The sequence below is a fragment of the Macaca nemestrina genome, chromosome 9 (genome assembly GCF_043159975.1).
Source record: "Macaca nemestrina isolate mMacNem1 chromosome 9, mMacNem.hap1, whole genome shotgun sequence".
Lineage (NCBI taxonomy): Eukaryota > Metazoa > Chordata > Mammalia > Primates > Cercopithecidae > Macaca > Macaca nemestrina.
This window is the reverse complement of record NC_092133.1, coordinates 83,746,875-83,763,506: the sequence shown is the minus strand read 5'-3', so window position 1 is coordinate 83,763,506 and position 16,632 is coordinate 83,746,875. Positions and strand designations below refer to the sequence as shown.

Sequence of the window (16,632 nt, the reverse complement as noted above, 5' to 3'; positions counted from 1 at the left end):
AACCATATTACTTAAACAATGTTAAGCTATGCTGTAGCATTGTATTACTGCTTTGAGAAACGTATGTAGTTCAACTGAATATTGTAGCAGTAATTCATGTTCATAGAAAAATCGATCAAAGGTTTTGACAAGTTCGAGACAGGTAGGGAAATAAAGGTCAGGCATTCTATTGCAAGTTCCCTATTCTAAACTGTAGTTCTTACAAATAGGCTTCTGAGGTCCTGAAGCTTTAGCAGGCCTCTTACATATGCCTTCATTGTCTGTTCTTTCAGTGACATTCAGACATTTCTTTCTTCGTCCCTCCCATTGTGTCCGAGTCCCTCACACTGTTGAACTTGTGCTGCTCTCGCCTCTTCCTTCTGTCTCTCTTTTTAATACCCTGATGCAGCAGCAATGGATGGTGGGATGCATTTTGTTGAGCTCTCAAGGCAGTCGGAGTTCCACTTCAGTTTATGTAGCATCTGTTAGAACAAGGTTAAAATTACAGAAAGTACATGACTTTATTCCCTTTAGCTGAGGGACAACAAAGATAGATTTTCATATTTCCTGGTAAAGTGCTGCTTCAGAGAAAGCACATTTTGGTATCCACTTAATCCCAAGTAAAATGACTTGGTTCCTAATGTTGATTTTGCCATTAGCCTGCTGGCTTTGTTAGGTTATTTATTTTCTTTAAGCCCATTGACCCTTCAGTTAGTCTCCATTCTGCCTACTTGTTGGTGAAATTTAAAAGGCCTCCTAGCAGCTCCAATAGTTGCAGTATAGTAGAAACAAGCAAATACTCCTTTTTAAAAGAAAAAAATTCTATGAAGGTGAAAATACTTGGATTCTAAAGTGAGTCTGGACATTATCTACCAAGCGGTAATCAGTTATACTCATACTTTTAAACTAAAAATACACCACAAGACCATTGCACACACCTACAAAAGTCCCAAGGATTATTGAAAAGTAGAAAGAAAAAAAAAATAGTGGGAACTTCTTTTGGTTAAAATGCACATCTTATCAGGATTACCATAGTAACAGTAATTGTGATCTTTAGTTTGAATTTCTTTTCTGGAAATATAAAGTCTTAGGGAATTGTGATATAAATCCCAAGGCTAAAATAGGTGCCACTGATCATTCTAATGTTTATTTGATAACAGTCTTCCAAAATAGACTACTACTCTTATAAAATGGAAGGAGGAAGCTGAAAAGCTTAAGAAACCTCTGAAGAGCAGGCATTTCTAATTAGGAAGCTATAGGAGAACAGGCTTATGACTACCCAAAGCACTTAGGCATCTGATGTATTTTATGGAATGTCTTTCTCTTTTTCCTCATTTATCATCAAAGAGAGAACAAGTTTGATGATATTAAAACAATAAAAAGTAGTCTTAGTTGGATTAAATAGGCCTTCAAAGGGCTCTCTGACAGATACACTCATGAAATTATGACACAACTCTGCAAACTTACTCTATGTGAAATAAAAAACATGTAGAAGACACAAAATTCTAAGGGAAACTCAAGGATTTTCTAAGATTGCTTTACATAACTGCTTCTTTTTTTCCAAACTTTACCTTCTCTAACAACAAGCCATGCTATAACAGCATCAAGGGCTAGATAGTCCAATGGCAAGAATGCTGACAAAGGTAGTTGTATAAAAAAGAATGAGTCATATTTTGAGTGACAAAATGGTTAATATCTTCTTTCTCGCTTGTTTATATTGGCAATTTTTTCTATGTTTTAGAGGAATTGAGGATTAGGTTATGAGAGTATGATTTGTAAGAGTATAGGCAAATTTAACTCAATTCGTTATTGAATCTACAAAACATTGTGGAGGATATATAAAATTGTTACAATATCTTATCCTCAAGGAATGTAATCGTTTTATTTCAGCTGGAGTTTTTTACGACTTACAAGTAGCTTAACTTTTGAATGCAGACCTTAAACACTCTTTATGCCGAGTTTTATTTGCTTGGTTTTATTGTATGGCCGTGGTGGCTGTCACAAAATTTACCAACCCTAAATATTAGTATAGTCATACTTTCACTTATTACTTAAAATTTATCACTGCTGTTTCCCGTGGGAGTGTGGCTGAGCAAAGTGTTTTGAACGGTGTTTACGCGTGCTTGATGCCTGCTCATTTTGATCCAGGTGATCTAGAGAGCATTCTCACTGGGGCGGGGATGCTTGCACCTGTAACTTTACTAAGAATTCGTAAAAAGGCCAGGACCAAACTTCTATGTTTATGGGGTTGTGCTGACCCATCTAGGCATTTTCAGTTCCTTGCTTTAAATAATTAAGCTACATTAACTGGATGAGAAACATTTGAGTGGTATTTTAAAATACTAGGGGAATTTCAAGGTAGGATCTTGTTGGGTATAAATCTAAAGCAGTCCTTTACAGTTCGGGAAGTTTAGGGCCTTTAAAAAGTTGAATTAACAGACGCTTTCCCTGAGGGACCATTTGCAGTGGAAGTTACATTTGATTTAGGACTGTAACATCTGCGATACACGCTTCTCAGACAGGGATATCTTAAGTATTACATAAGTATTACTGTGTCTGGAATTGGTGGGCTCTTGGTCTTGCTGACTTCAAAAATGATGCCACAGACCCTCGCAGTGAGTGTTACAGTTCTTAAACATGGTATGTCCGGAGTTTGTTCCTTCATTCAGATGTGTCTGGAGCTTCTTCCTTCCGGTGGGTTCATGGTCTTGTTAGCTTCAGAAGTGAAGCTGTAGACTTTCACAGTGAGTGTTACAGCTCTTAAAGGCAGCATCACCCAAAGAGCTAGAAGCAACAAGACTTATCACAAAGAGCTAAAGAACAAAGCCTCTAAAACAGCAAAGGGTACCCGAGAGTGTTCCTGTTGGTGGCGCAGGCAGCCTACTTTTATTCCCTTATCTGGCTCCACCCACGTCCTGCTGATTGGTCCATCTTACAGAGAGCTGATTGGTCCACTTTACAGAGCGTTGATTGGACCGTTTTGACAGGGTGCTGATTGGTGCATTTACGATCCTCTAGCTAGACATAAAAGTTCTCCAAGTCTCCACCAGATTAGCTAGATAAGGAGTGCTGATTGGTGCACATACAATCCTCCAGCTAGATATAAAAATTCTCCAAATCCCCGTCCTACTCAGGAGTCCAGCTGGCTTCACCTAGTGGATCCTGCACCCGGGCTGCAGGCGGAGCTGCCCGCCAGTCCGGAGCAGCGCCTGCACTCCTCAGCCCTGGGGCTGTCGATGGAACCAGGCGCCACGGAGTAGGGGGCGGCGCCCTAGTTGGGGAGTCTCGGCCCCGCGGGAGCCTACCGCAGCGGGGGAGGTCAGACATGGTGGGCTGCAGGTCCGGATCGCTGCCTCGTGGGGAGACAGCTAAGGCCCGGCGAGAATTTGAGGGCAGTGCAGGGGGGCCGGCACTGCTGGGGCACCCGGCGCAACCGCCACAGCTGCTGGCCCGGGTGCTAAGTCCCTCAATGCCCTGGGTCGGCGGCGCCCGCCGGCCGCTCCAAGTGCGAGGCCCGCTGAGCCCGAGCCCGCGCCTGCTCCCGCGCCCGCCGGAACTCGCGCTGGCCTGTGAGCGCGGCGCAAATCCCCGGTTCCCGTCCGCGCTTCTCCCTCCACACTTCCCCACAAGCAGAGGGAGGCGGCTCCGCCTCAGCCAGCCCAGAAAGGGGCTTCCATAGTGCCATGGCGGGCTGAAGGGCTCCTCAAGCGCGACCAGAGTGGACGCCGCCCGAGGAGGCGCCAAGTGAGGGCTGCTAACACGTTGTCACCTCTCATTAGGACGGAAATTTAGTTAACATATAAATAGGAGAGTTTACTTGGTTGGAGAATATTAGAATTTTTTAGAAAATTCCGTTAATCGAGGGGCCAGGATTGTTCATGGTTAAATTATGATTTTTAGGGCTCTGACTAGGTTCAATTTAAGTACCTTGTTTTCGGGGGTTGGCAAGAGTACCTCTCACCTAATTTAACAATAAAGTCAGAGATGGGGGGAGGGGAGATTTGCGGTTTTAATCGGAAGCAGTCCTTTAGTGCGTGAAGGTAGGTGTGTGCGTGAACTTACGTGTGCGTGAACGTACGTGTGTGTGTGAAATGTGTATTGATTTTTATGCCCTTCGAGCATGAATGAACACCTTATGGTTGGGTATGTTGGTTCAGAATATTCAAGATAAGTCCAGCTACAATCGATTCCGCAGGTATCAGGCTCCTGCCATGGTAGGTGGCAGCATCCCGAAAATTTAAAAATACCCAATGCACGACAGTGCTCCCGTCACTAGTTACTAGGGTGATAGTCACTAGTACATTGAGATATAAAGTTTGCAAATATTTTCTCCCAGTTTGTAGGTTGCCTCTCCACCCTCCATCCTCCTATTTCCTTTGCTCTGCACAAACTTTATAATTTTAAGTAATTCTGTTTATCTATTTTTGTCTTCATTGCCTCTGTTTTTGCTGTACAAACTAAATCCTCAAAAGCCTGTATCATCATAGTTAAAAGATTTATTTTGATAATATTCCAAACGGTTTAAAATGCTTTCTTTGTTTGACATAATGGCATCAGATATAACATGGCATAATGTCATACTATCACTCTTTTTCACTTAAAAATCAAAATGTAAAAATTATAATTTTTAAATATGGCAAAAACGTACATTAAAAATACATTAAATGGTAAATAACAAAGTGCTGTAGATCCCACATATAATCATGGCTTACTTTTATAATACCTTGAACATTATAAAGTGATTTTCTATCTCTTATTACATTTTATAATAACCTATGGGATAGCTGGAGTAGATATTATTTTCTCTGCCTTACATGTGCCAAAAACGACAGAGAGAGAGAAGTGAAGTGATTTTCCCCATATTACAAAGACACAGTGGTGCAGAGCTGAAACTTCACTGATTATTTGAAATACTTTACAGTTTTTCTAAAACATAGTGAGATCTAGGACTTAGTGTTATACCCAGCCCTGTTTGAAAATTTCTCAGGATATTGGTTCATCCTTTATTAAAATGAACAAACAAAAAAAGTAGAATCAAGTTAAGAAAAGCAGAATGTTTTGGTAGGATTAGGATCTCAAAATAATTGTCTGAAGCCAATAAAGTGTTACATTATTTTTCTTGCTTTATTTTTAATTCTATAATTTTTGCTGTGTCTGTATGGTGGTGTAATAACCTGAGAAAGACAGTTCTAATCACACATGTACTAATCACAACCATTCAACATAATTTTAGAGTATAAGATTTAACCAGGATGTAAATGTAAAAGTTCTTAAAAGTATTCAACTTCTGTGTCTATACTTAAGACTCCATCTCTAGGTGTCTGTTGATTATGCAAGTAGAATTAACAATAATTAATTTATCAACCTAATCTTTAAGCAGTGCAAGCATTATTATTAGACTTTCTTAAATGGGCACTATAATACGTATCTTGATTGAGCTTATTTCATAGAAGAATGGTATTTCTAACATTATTTTAGAGATTTTTGATATTCAATCTCAAATGTTTAATATATTTTCCAAAATAAATAAGGATGAGCACTAGCATACTCTTAATATTTACAGGAAAAATGTAAACAAAAACACTTGGATTTCTAGGTTCCTTTAATAATCTCAACGCCAGGATGAATTCTCTAAGTCCGAAAAAATTGCCATGACTTGGTACTAAGATCAGTATCAATTCAGCCATTATTTCTTTTAAAAAAATTAACTTAAATAAAAGTTGCATTTACCATTTTGTGCAGTGGTTCTCAACCCTGGTTATCCCTCTATAGTTTTAAGAAATAATTCAACCATTATTTCTTTAAAAAAATTAACTTAAATAAAAGTTGCATTTACCATTTTGTGCAGTGGTTCTCAATCCTGGTTATCCCTCTACAGTTTTAAAAATTACTGATACCTGGGTCCTTGGCCTAGTGATTCAGCATAAATTAGTCTCACATGTGGCTTTGTTATCAGGAGCTTAAACAGTTTTCCAGTTTATATTAATGTGCAGCTGAATTTGAGAACAACTGCTTTAGTCTTTTGAAATGAGGCGAGGTGTACATATAAGGCCTTACTGTGCAAAGCTTTAAATTTGGGGGACATTTTGGTCATATAAAGCTGGTTAATACAGATGAAGTTTAAGAGAAATAGACTCTCACTTACCAGATATACTGATACTCTGCAGGAATCACAATCATTTTGAGATAATTAAAAATAAGAGAAAAATAAACTTCCTGAATGTTGACTTTATAATTACATGGTCTACATTTCTCACAGTATACTGTCTTGATTGATGGTTAGAATAAAATTCCAAAGAATCTGAAACTTAGCATACAAAATTATATTTGTATAATTTTTATGTTCAACATATTTCAGTGAAATTCAGTGATTAAAAATTAATTATCCATGGATGATATATATGATTATTCTATTGCCAAGACTGTTACATTAAGTAAGGCAGCTCGTTCCCAACAGATCTGGAGATCAATGTTGCAATCTGAAGAAGGTTTTTAAAGTCAGTATTCTTAGGTACAGATATCATTTTGTTATAATCTCCATATTATTGCAATTCAGTTCTACAGAAGATGTTTCTTGTCACATCACCAGTCCAGTGACACTGGTAGAGTGTATCAAGGGAAATGTGAATTGTCCTTTTAAACTTCCAAGCCAAATAATAGAGTGAATTGATTTATATTTCAACCTTGACTATGAAACACATTAACAATTATGATCCATAGTAAAAATTCTGTTTTTATACATTATAATTTACTAAGACCCATTTAAAATTCACATAACATTTGTTTGAGTTGGACAGTGTTTACAATTGTAATTTTTGCAGCCTTGAAAACGCCAAATGTGTTTGATTAATATCAGCTTCCTACAGCCACACCTGTATAATATTTATGTCTCTCAGTTACTATTTGTGGTAATTAGCGAATTTTCCATTGCAATTAACCAACTTCAACCTCGAACATTGTCTGAGATGCTTAACTTTTTACTTTTTTTCTTAGTTGAAATATTTTAATTATATTTTACTTTGTGATTTTAGTTTTCCTTTTATCTTCTTGGAGTTTAACCTCAATAAAATTTTGAGTTGGTTCTTACTTATTTGCGTCAAACAACTCTAAAATGTAATACAAATTATTATCACTCTATCTACATGGAAAAACATTGTTAACAAACCTGTGAATGACTTACTCATTTCAACAATTAAGATATTTACACACATTTCTTCTAAAAAGAATGGTTAAAACTACCTGTACATTGGAAACATATTTTCACATAAATTTGCTCATTATTATTTGTATTTATATTGTGCAAATTATGTCAGTAGCTAGAATGAGTTGGATTTGACAATAGAGAAAAGGTGGTTCCATATCCCAGACTCTTAAAACACACTTTTCAATTTAGGTCACAAGCACTCAAAAGATATGTGTGTGGTCCTCATATCTGGCATCTAATTCCTATGAGTTTCCTTCAGTTAATACTAAATACATGTATATAAATTGCCATAAACTGAGCTGTATGATGGTAATAATCCCCAAATGATGATTCAATCATCCAGATCTTTGGCTTGTCCTAATTCCATTATACGAGGTGGATCTAATGGTCATTAGATCCCTAGATATCAGGGATCCCTAGAAAAGTGTTTTCTTAATCTTAGATAATAGTTTTCAATGCTTTGGTGAAAATTACTTATGTAACGCTTCGATTTTAATCAGTGTTTGAAAATGGCTCGCTCAATGGTTGATAAGGTTAAGTCATCACACAGTACTTCTATAGTGTACAAAAAAAAAAGCTAAAACAGTAATTAGTCTTAATATACGTTAGGTATTCAGTACCTCTTATTTCCAGATGTATACAATAAATTCCTTTTATATCTTAGAGCTAAAACCAGAGAAAAAATTATCTCCATAAACCATGCACTCTCTTTTGTCAGGTAAAGAAAAAAGTGTAATTCATCTTTATCTTCTCTGATCTATTATGTTGACTTTTATTTTTGATTTTAAAAATTGAACTTATTGATTTTTTCTTGATATATGAATTATACATGTTCAGTGTGTATAGCATACATTAAAAATTGTTAAAAAACACCTATAATCTCAGCAAACAGAAAATTTATTTTGTTGAAAATGTTACCTAACAGCATTTTAGTTTTCCTAAATATCAAAACTGTCTTATTAGCATACATTTTCAAAATAAATTTTATTCTATCTTCTTTAATAACATATCAGTTTTTCCTTTATATGTATTTTGAACATATATTTGGGTCATTAAATGCTATGTTAAAAGTATGGATTTCATTTGTTAGTATTCCATAACTAGCAATTATAAAGTTGGACATTTAGATTTATTTCAGTTTTCAATATTCACTTCTAAAGAAAGGTTACAATGAATATTTCTGTAGTTAAATCTAACCACACACGCAAGATTATTTCTTTAGAATACATTTTAGAAGTAGTATTACATTAAGGCATTTGACTTACACTTTTAAAATCTCTTTAGAAAACGTTCTGTTATTATAATTATTTTTGTATGCCTTGTATTATAATTTGTATCAAATATATTTTTATATGCATGGTATAGATGAGAGATGCAAATCTAGTTAGATAAAGCAACAAATTACATAATTAAATAACACATTGACATTATTTTAAGTGTATTTTTAAAAAAACACTGTGCTAAATTCCTCTCAAGTCAGCATCTAAACTAATTCTTGAAAAAGATCCAGAAAACAAAGGTCTCTCCCGACCCATGCTGCCGGCCGCGAGAATGCTGGTGCCCTTGAGTACCACGCGCAGGCGAACGGGACAAACGAGGAGACTGCGCTGCCCTCAGCGCCCAGCAAATATCGGCGCTAAGCACTAGCGACAGCTATACCGGCGGCGGCCATCCCAGCGCGGCCAAACCACCAAAAAAGCAGTTGTGGATTCTGATAAGAAGAAAGGTGAGCTGATGGAGAATGACCAGGATGCCATGGAGTGTTCTTCAGAGGAGGAAGAAGTTGATCTTCAGACAGCCCTTACAGGGTATCAAACAAAACAGCAAAAGCTTCTAGAACCAGTTGATCATGGAAAAATTGAATATGAGCGATTTAGGAAAAACTTCTATGTCGAAGTTCCAGAACTAGCAAAAATGTCTCAAGAAGAGGTAAATGTGTTTCGATTAGAAATGGAGGGCATTACAGTTAAAGGAAAAGGTTGTCCCAAACCAATTAAATCCTGGGTCCAGTGTGGAATTTCCATGAAGATCTTAAATTCCCTCAAAAAGCATGGCTATGAAAAACCCACGCCCATCCAAACCCAAGCTATTCCTGGTATAATGTCTGGACGAGATTTGATTGGCATTGCCAAAACAGGAAGTGGAAAGACCATTGCTTTTCTGTTGCCCATGTTTAGACACATCATGGGTCAGAGGTCATTAGAAGAAGGAGAGGGGCCAGTAGCTGTCATCATGACTCCAACTCGAGAACTGGCTTTACAGATTACTAAAGAGTGTAAGAAGTTTTCCAAGACTTTGGGACTTAGAGTGGTCTGTGTTTATGGAGGAACAGGAATCAGTGAACAGATTGCTGAGCTGAAAAGAGGTGCTGAAATTACTGTTTGCACACCTGGTCGAGTGATTGACATGTTAGCAGCTAACAGTGGTAGGGTCACAAATCTTCGAAGACTGACATGTTGTTTTAGATGAAGCAGACAGAATGTTTGACATGGGTTTTGAACCCCAGGTCATGCGCATCGTGGATAATGTTCATCCTGATCGACAGACGGTTATGTTTTCAGCTACTTTCCCCAGAGCTATGGAGGCTTTGACTAGCAGGATCCTGAGTAAACCTATTGAAGTACAAGTTGGAGGCAGGAGTGTGGTTTGCTCGGATGTGGAGCAACAAGTGACTGTGATTGAAGAAGAAAAGAAATTCTTGAAGTTACTTGAGCTTCTAGGCCATTATCAAGAGTCAGGATCTGTCATTATATTTGTGGATAAGCAGGGACATGCTGATGGTCTTCTTAAGGATTTAATGAGAGCATCTTATCCTTGCATGTCTCTTCATGGAGGCATTGATCAATATGACAGAGATAGCATCATAAATGACTTTAAGAATGGGACCTGCAAACTTGTGGCTACCTCTGTTGCTGCCCGAGGTCTAGATGTGAAACATCTGATTCTTGTAGTAAATTATAGCTGCCCCAACCATTATGAGGATTATGTACACAGAGCAGGGTGGACTGGAAGAGCAGGCAACAAGGGTTATGCTTATACTTTTATCACAGAAGATCAAGCTCGCTATGCTGGTGACATAATTAAAGCTCTTGAATTGTCAGGGACCGCAGTACCTCCTGATTTAGAGAAACTGTGGAGTGATTTCAAAGATCAACAGAAAACTGAGGGGAAAATAATTAAAAAGAGTAGTTGGTTCTCTGGTAAGGGATTCAAGTTTGATGAAACAGAACAAGCTTTGGCTAATGAGAGGAAGAAGTTACAAAAAGCAGCTCTTGGTCTGCAAGATTCAGATGATGAGGATGCTGCAGTTGACACTGATGAGCAAACTGAAAGCATGTTTAATGCAAAGAAGAGAGTAAAGGATATGGCTGCTCCTGGAACATCAAGTGTTCCTGCTCCAACTGCAGGAAATGCTGAGAAATTAGAAATTGATAAGAGATTGGCTCTCAGAATCAACGCCCAGAAGAATTTGGGCATCGAGTCTCAGGTAGATGTGATGCAACAGGCCATCAATGCAATTCTTAGAGGTGGCACATTCTGGCTCCCACTGTTTCTGCAAAAACCATTGCAGAACAACTTGCCGAAAAGATCAATGCCAAGCTCAATTATGTGCCTTTAGAGAAACAAGAAGAAGAGAGACAGGATGGTGGACAGAACGAATCTTTTAAGAGATATGAAGAAGAATTAGAGATCAGTGACTTCCCACAGACTGCTAGGTGGAAAGTTACCTCTAAGGAAGCTCTGCAGAGGATCAGTGAATACTCTGAAGCCACAATTACAATCAGAGGAACATACTTCCCTCCTGGTAAAGAACCCAAGGAAGGCAAGTGGAAGATTTACTTGGCAATTGAAAGTGCCAATGAACTGGCTGTGCAGAAAGCAAAGGCAGAAATCACCAGGCTCATAAAAGAAGAGCTGATCCGGCTGCAAAATTCATACCAACCAACAAATAAAGGAAGATACAAAGTCTTATAGACATCGGAAAAAAGATTTTTACCTGTGCTGGTCTATGATAGATGTGGCAGTTGCAGTCTGCAGTTTACAATGTATTGTAAATCAAGATTTTTTAAATTCTGTCTTGCTGATTTTTTTTTTAAATACAAAAAACTGGTATTTGGTAAAGACATTTGTCCGTAAGTACCCCCACAATCAATCAAACTATATCTAAAGCCGGCCTGTTTTCAGAGTATGATGTCCTTTAATGTAAACTTAAATATCAATATTTTAAATGTCTGGATAACATTCTAGAGGTTTAAAAAATGGAAATATTTGAACTTTCTATTTAAGGCAATAAAGTACACAAGTCGTTAAGGGGCTATTCACTTTATCCTGTACTTTCAGTGAAATTGTGATCATTTCCTAAGAAAAGGTAAAATTCACTATCATATTTTGTGTCCCCACCTTGAGCTTAAATGTTACATAACTCTGTGGAACAATATGAACTGAATTTAAGAATGTTATAATAGAAGTCTTACAAAATAGGTTGAGAGTTTTTGTTTCAATTTTTATCATCATAAATGGGCAAAAAGTAGTTGGACTAATTTCGGTTTTTATACAAGTAAAGATTTAATAGTTAAAAAAACAAGAAAACAAAGGTCTCAAATTTCTAGATATTTTAGGTGTACATTCAGGTTTCCAAAAGATAACTGATGTGGTAACTTGAGAAACATGGAATAAAGATTTGGGCACCCCACAGGGAAGCCACACAAGGATAGTCTAGAACCTCTCAGTTAGTAATAAAGGGGCCCTGGTAGCATTCCTAGTCCTGTAGGGGAGAGGTAAATAATTTACTAAAATCTACAGACAGAGAGGCTTGTGAGGACAGGGCTGCCTGGCTGGATCTGTGACTTTTGGTCAAAGAAATAGTTAATGCCAGCACTCCTAGAAGAGGGAGGGAGCCAGGAATGTAACTACTTGCCACACCCTTCTCTCTTCTTGCAGTCCTTGCTCTTCTCTCTTCCTCCAGTCACTTGCTCCTGCTTTTTATTGGCTGAACTCAACTGACGTCAGGCAGTAAGGGAGCCCTGGAAGTAGGACATTGTGTATTTCAGCCTCCTAGGTGCACAGAGCAGGTTTGAGAATAGGGATTGGACTTGCGGGGCAAATGAAAGATATCCAGTGCAATAAGAAATCTCTACAGGTATCTTCCTCCTTTTATTTTTTCTTATGACTGTGTCTAGACAGGGGAATTCATTTTTCTACTAGAAATACTTTATGTATATTCATTTATGATTTTCACTCTAAGAGGTATTCTTTCAGTGAGATCTTGAAAATCCGAATCACTTTAATTTACATGTATAGAACTCAATGTCTATGAAAACAAGTGTAGCATCTATACATATGTATGTCATAAATGTATAACGTGTATTACACATCTAATAGAGTATATCATCTTAGTATTTAATAATCTATGATTATTCAAAGAACTCAATATGTAAACTCAAAATATACATGCATTGCTTTTTAAAAATTTTTTGGTTATGTATTATGTGACTATTTACAATGGAAAAGGACACACAGTTCAGTTTGATGGCTGTGTGTCAAATGAAAGCTAAATATCCTACTCCTATCCAGCTTTTCCTACCTATTCCTCTTTACTCTGCCCCTGATACTCAGACATCCTCAGGTGAAATGTTCACAGAATAAGAGAGGAAAAGTTGGTCAAATAGGATATTCCTTTAAATCTTGGATTTTAATTAATTATGTTTAATTATTGAACCCTTGCTTTTTTCTTTACTGAAAAATGTGGATGATGACCACTTGCCATTTTTTTATGCTGAAAAAGTTCTGCCTATCATAACTTTATTTGTTTATTTATTTATGAGAGAGAGTCTCACTCTGTTTCCGAGGCTGGAGTGCGGTGGCATGATTTCAACTCACTGCAGCCTCCGTCTCCTGGGCTCAAGCAAGCCTCTTACTTCAGTAACTTGGATTATTGGTGCACACCATTATGCTTGGCTAATTTTTTTTGTAGTTTTGGTAGAGATGGGGTATTACCATGTTGTGCAAGATGTTGTCAAACTTCTGGACTCAGGAGCTGGGATGACAGGTGTGAGCCACCACACCAGGACTGCCTATCATAACCTTAAATATTTTATGAAGCAATGTATGTAGAGTGCCAAACAAGTAAATTGCTAAAAAGAAAACTGTCTCCTGTGTTTTTAATGGAAAAGTAAATGTTTTTATATAGTTGCTAGATGAGTTAAGGCAATGGAACCTGTTTGTTAGATTTTGTAACTTTAATCCTTTACTTTTTTTTTTTTTTTTGAGGTGGAGTTTTGCTTTTGTCACCCAGGCTGGAGTGCGATGGCGTGATCACGGCTCACCGCAACCTCTACCTCCTAGGTTCAAGTGATTCTCCTGCCTAGGTCTCCCGAGTAGCTGGGATTACAGGCATGCGGCACCATGCCCAGCTAATTTTGTATTTTTAGTAGAGACGGGGTTTCTCCATGTTGGTCAAGCTGGTCTCGAACACCCAACCTCAGGTGATCCGCCCACTTTGGCCTCCCAAATTGCTGGGATTATAGGGGTGAGGCGCCACACCCTGCCTATTCCTTTATTTCTAACAGTTTTTCAGGATGTTGCTAGAGCAAAGTTTTATATTCACCTTTTTTACTTCATTTTCTTCAAAATGCCCCAGTTTTTCTTAGCTTTACAATTTTTTTTTCCAGAAATGATAACAGAGCAACGGTTTGGTAATACTAGAGTTTCTATCCTTTTTCTCTTCTTTGATCTGCCTCAAATGTTCTCACATGGCACGTGATCATTATGACTCCCATCTTAAGACAATTATAAACTGACATTAAACTTATAGTCATACCAGAACTAAGACACACCATCTCACGGTCTTCTTGCATTTGTGCAGGCTTTCTTTATGTATGTGTGTATTTTTACTTGTTTCATTTTTGTTTTTATACAAACCACCATCCCTTTTGTATTTTGGCAAGCCATCTATAATACTTGGTAGCCTTGAATTAATGTCAGCTTCGAACAGTAACAATATTCTGGTACCATTCGGATAAGTAAAAGAGTCTTAGTTGCCAGACAACTTCTCCGGAATTCTTTATTGCTGTCTTTGCTGTAAATATCTACCAGATAGTCCAAAAATGTAGCCCCAGGTTGGCATTTGCTAATAAGGTGCCAGAAGCCTATGACAAGTCAAGACCAATAAATACAACAACACCTTCCTACATCACAGTTTTAAGTGCTTTAAAATAGAGGATCAAAGTTGCTCTGTCCATTAGAAAAGGTCAGCCAAGATTAATCTACCTTCTCACTCACACACTAGATGACACCTGGCTATATGCTGTCGATTCAGCACTTGTACAAGTGTCAGAACCAAAACTCTTCATTTGCTCTGCTTTCTTTCTTTTTCCCTCTTATTCTTTTTCTGATATGACTGACATTATTCTGGTTCAATTCAATAAACCTGTACTGAGCACCCACTGTTCAGATACTCTCTCAGACCCAGGCCTCAAGGAACTTGAAAGCTAACAAATGATCTCTTAACCAGAAATTCTTGATGAAAACACTTAAAAGAGTGTAAAAAATTTCAACTGTCAAGAAAGCATCTTTTCAAAGTAGATGGATCTAAATTATCTTTATATCAAACCACCGTTTTGAGATGTATTATTTAAAGTTATTATATCTGAGAAGTCTCCTTTTTCTTTTACTCTTCACAAATATTTTTTTCTTTTGTTCATTCTAGAAGAGTTTGATGTATTGGTTTTGAATGACCAGGATTATTTCAGAAGGATTAAACTAATAAAATATTATAGGCAACAAGAACAGTGAGGTGCTGAGAGGCATGTAAAAATGTGACACTATAGCATTTAATGGAAAGACTTACAGAAGGGAGCTAAAAATATATATTTTCACTACCAGAGCCTACTTTTACTACTAATAATACTGAACACAGCAAATTCGAACCAATTTAAATAATTAAAAAGCCTTAAATATGAATATGTCAACATTAATATTGATTTTAAATAGAATTCAAACATAACTGAGAAGAATTTGCTTGACAAATAATTATACAACCTGCATCTTTACGATATTGAACACATTTATATTGAAGTATTGTGATTATAAAAATGTTTATCTTGAATATATAATTTTCTTGTATAACATATATAATGTAGATAATGCCATTCATATTAGTATGTTTCTTCCCTGTTAACAATACAAAAAAGATATGTACATAATTAAGTCTTTTTCTTTAAGAGAACATTCAGAAAGCTTAAAAATAAATTTTAAGTGAAACACTAGCAAAACTTTGGCCTTTACTAAAATTGTACTTCTGTACCCACTTTAACCTGGTTCTGTAGTTTAGATTCTGATTTTATTTGTCAAAGGGATGCCTATGTACTCAATGCAAGTGACATAACATCCTTCATTCAATAAGAATCCAAGTGCATGAATAAATACATATCTATTGCAAATAAAAATAGGAGAGTAGATAATTATTGAGGTTTTTTTTTGACTAAAGTACAACACTCTCTAGTCATAAGAGCAAAAATATATTTACCAGTATAGCATGTTACTAATGGGTATTTATAAATGTAGCCTACCATATTTTTAATCAACTTAAAACATACATTTGGTAGGACTTAAGTTTAGCTGCATAAATGAGAGTAATGAACTTAGTTACAGACTTTTTGGATGTGTTTCCCACTTTAATTAAAAAGAGTAGTAATATTAACATTTAATTCTGCTTTATATTTTCAAAAGGATTAGTTCAGTAATGATTATAAACTTCCCTGGCATCTTTGCAACTATCAGCATCCTCAAATTTACAGATGAGGGAATTTTCAGAAGAAGGTTAAGTACTAGGAATAGATTTTGAATCCAGTGGATTTCCGTTACAAGACTGGCCTAGGCTAGTGCAAGGAGCTGGTAGCTTGCATTTATGCTAGAAAACAAGGCAAGGTGTTTGGTCTTTAATCAAATTATTCAAAATACAAATTATTTAAAATATTTAAAATAATATTATTATTTGAAATAATATTTGTATTCTGGGGTTTGTATTAAGTCAGATGAGAGTTCAGAAACCAGCTTTGCCACTTATGAGTCATATAATCTTGAGTGAGCTACTTTGGTATCTGTTTCTGTGTCTATTAGGCAGGAAGAATCATCGTACCTATGTCATGAGATTTCTGTTCAGATTTAAGAACGACCCTTTTTGCCCAAGACTTAGAAAATAGAGAGCATTTGTCAAATTTGAATACTACTATTGATAATGAAGATGATGATGATGATTTCCAGACAAATTAGGCTGAATTCATACACATAAGTGAGAGCTGGATAGAGTCTTCTACATTTAGACCAAAAATGTGGAGATTAATCTATATAGAGACCCCATATGGTGAAAACAACAGATTAAGATCAACAATTGCCTGGCAGAACAGTAGTTCTGTGTATGATTTGACAAGCAAATTATCCTGAGTTGT

The 16,632-nt window shown here is 36.7% G+C and overlaps 1 protein-coding gene across 1 annotated transcript; it reads left to right on the top strand.

The window, feature by feature from the left end:
• The first annotated feature begins 4,124 nt into the window (after window positions 1–4,124).
• Window positions 4,125–11,243, top strand: LOC105486718 (probable ATP-dependent RNA helicase DDX46). Its single transcript, XM_071068719.1, is given in 4 exon segments — window positions 4,125–4,193; window positions 8,831–9,636; window positions 9,638–10,713; window positions 10,716–11,243. Coding segments are annotated over 4 exon segments (2,394 nt in total). The 3' UTR covers window positions 11,159–11,243.
• The last annotated feature ends 5,389 nt before the right edge of the window (window positions 11,244–16,632 follow it).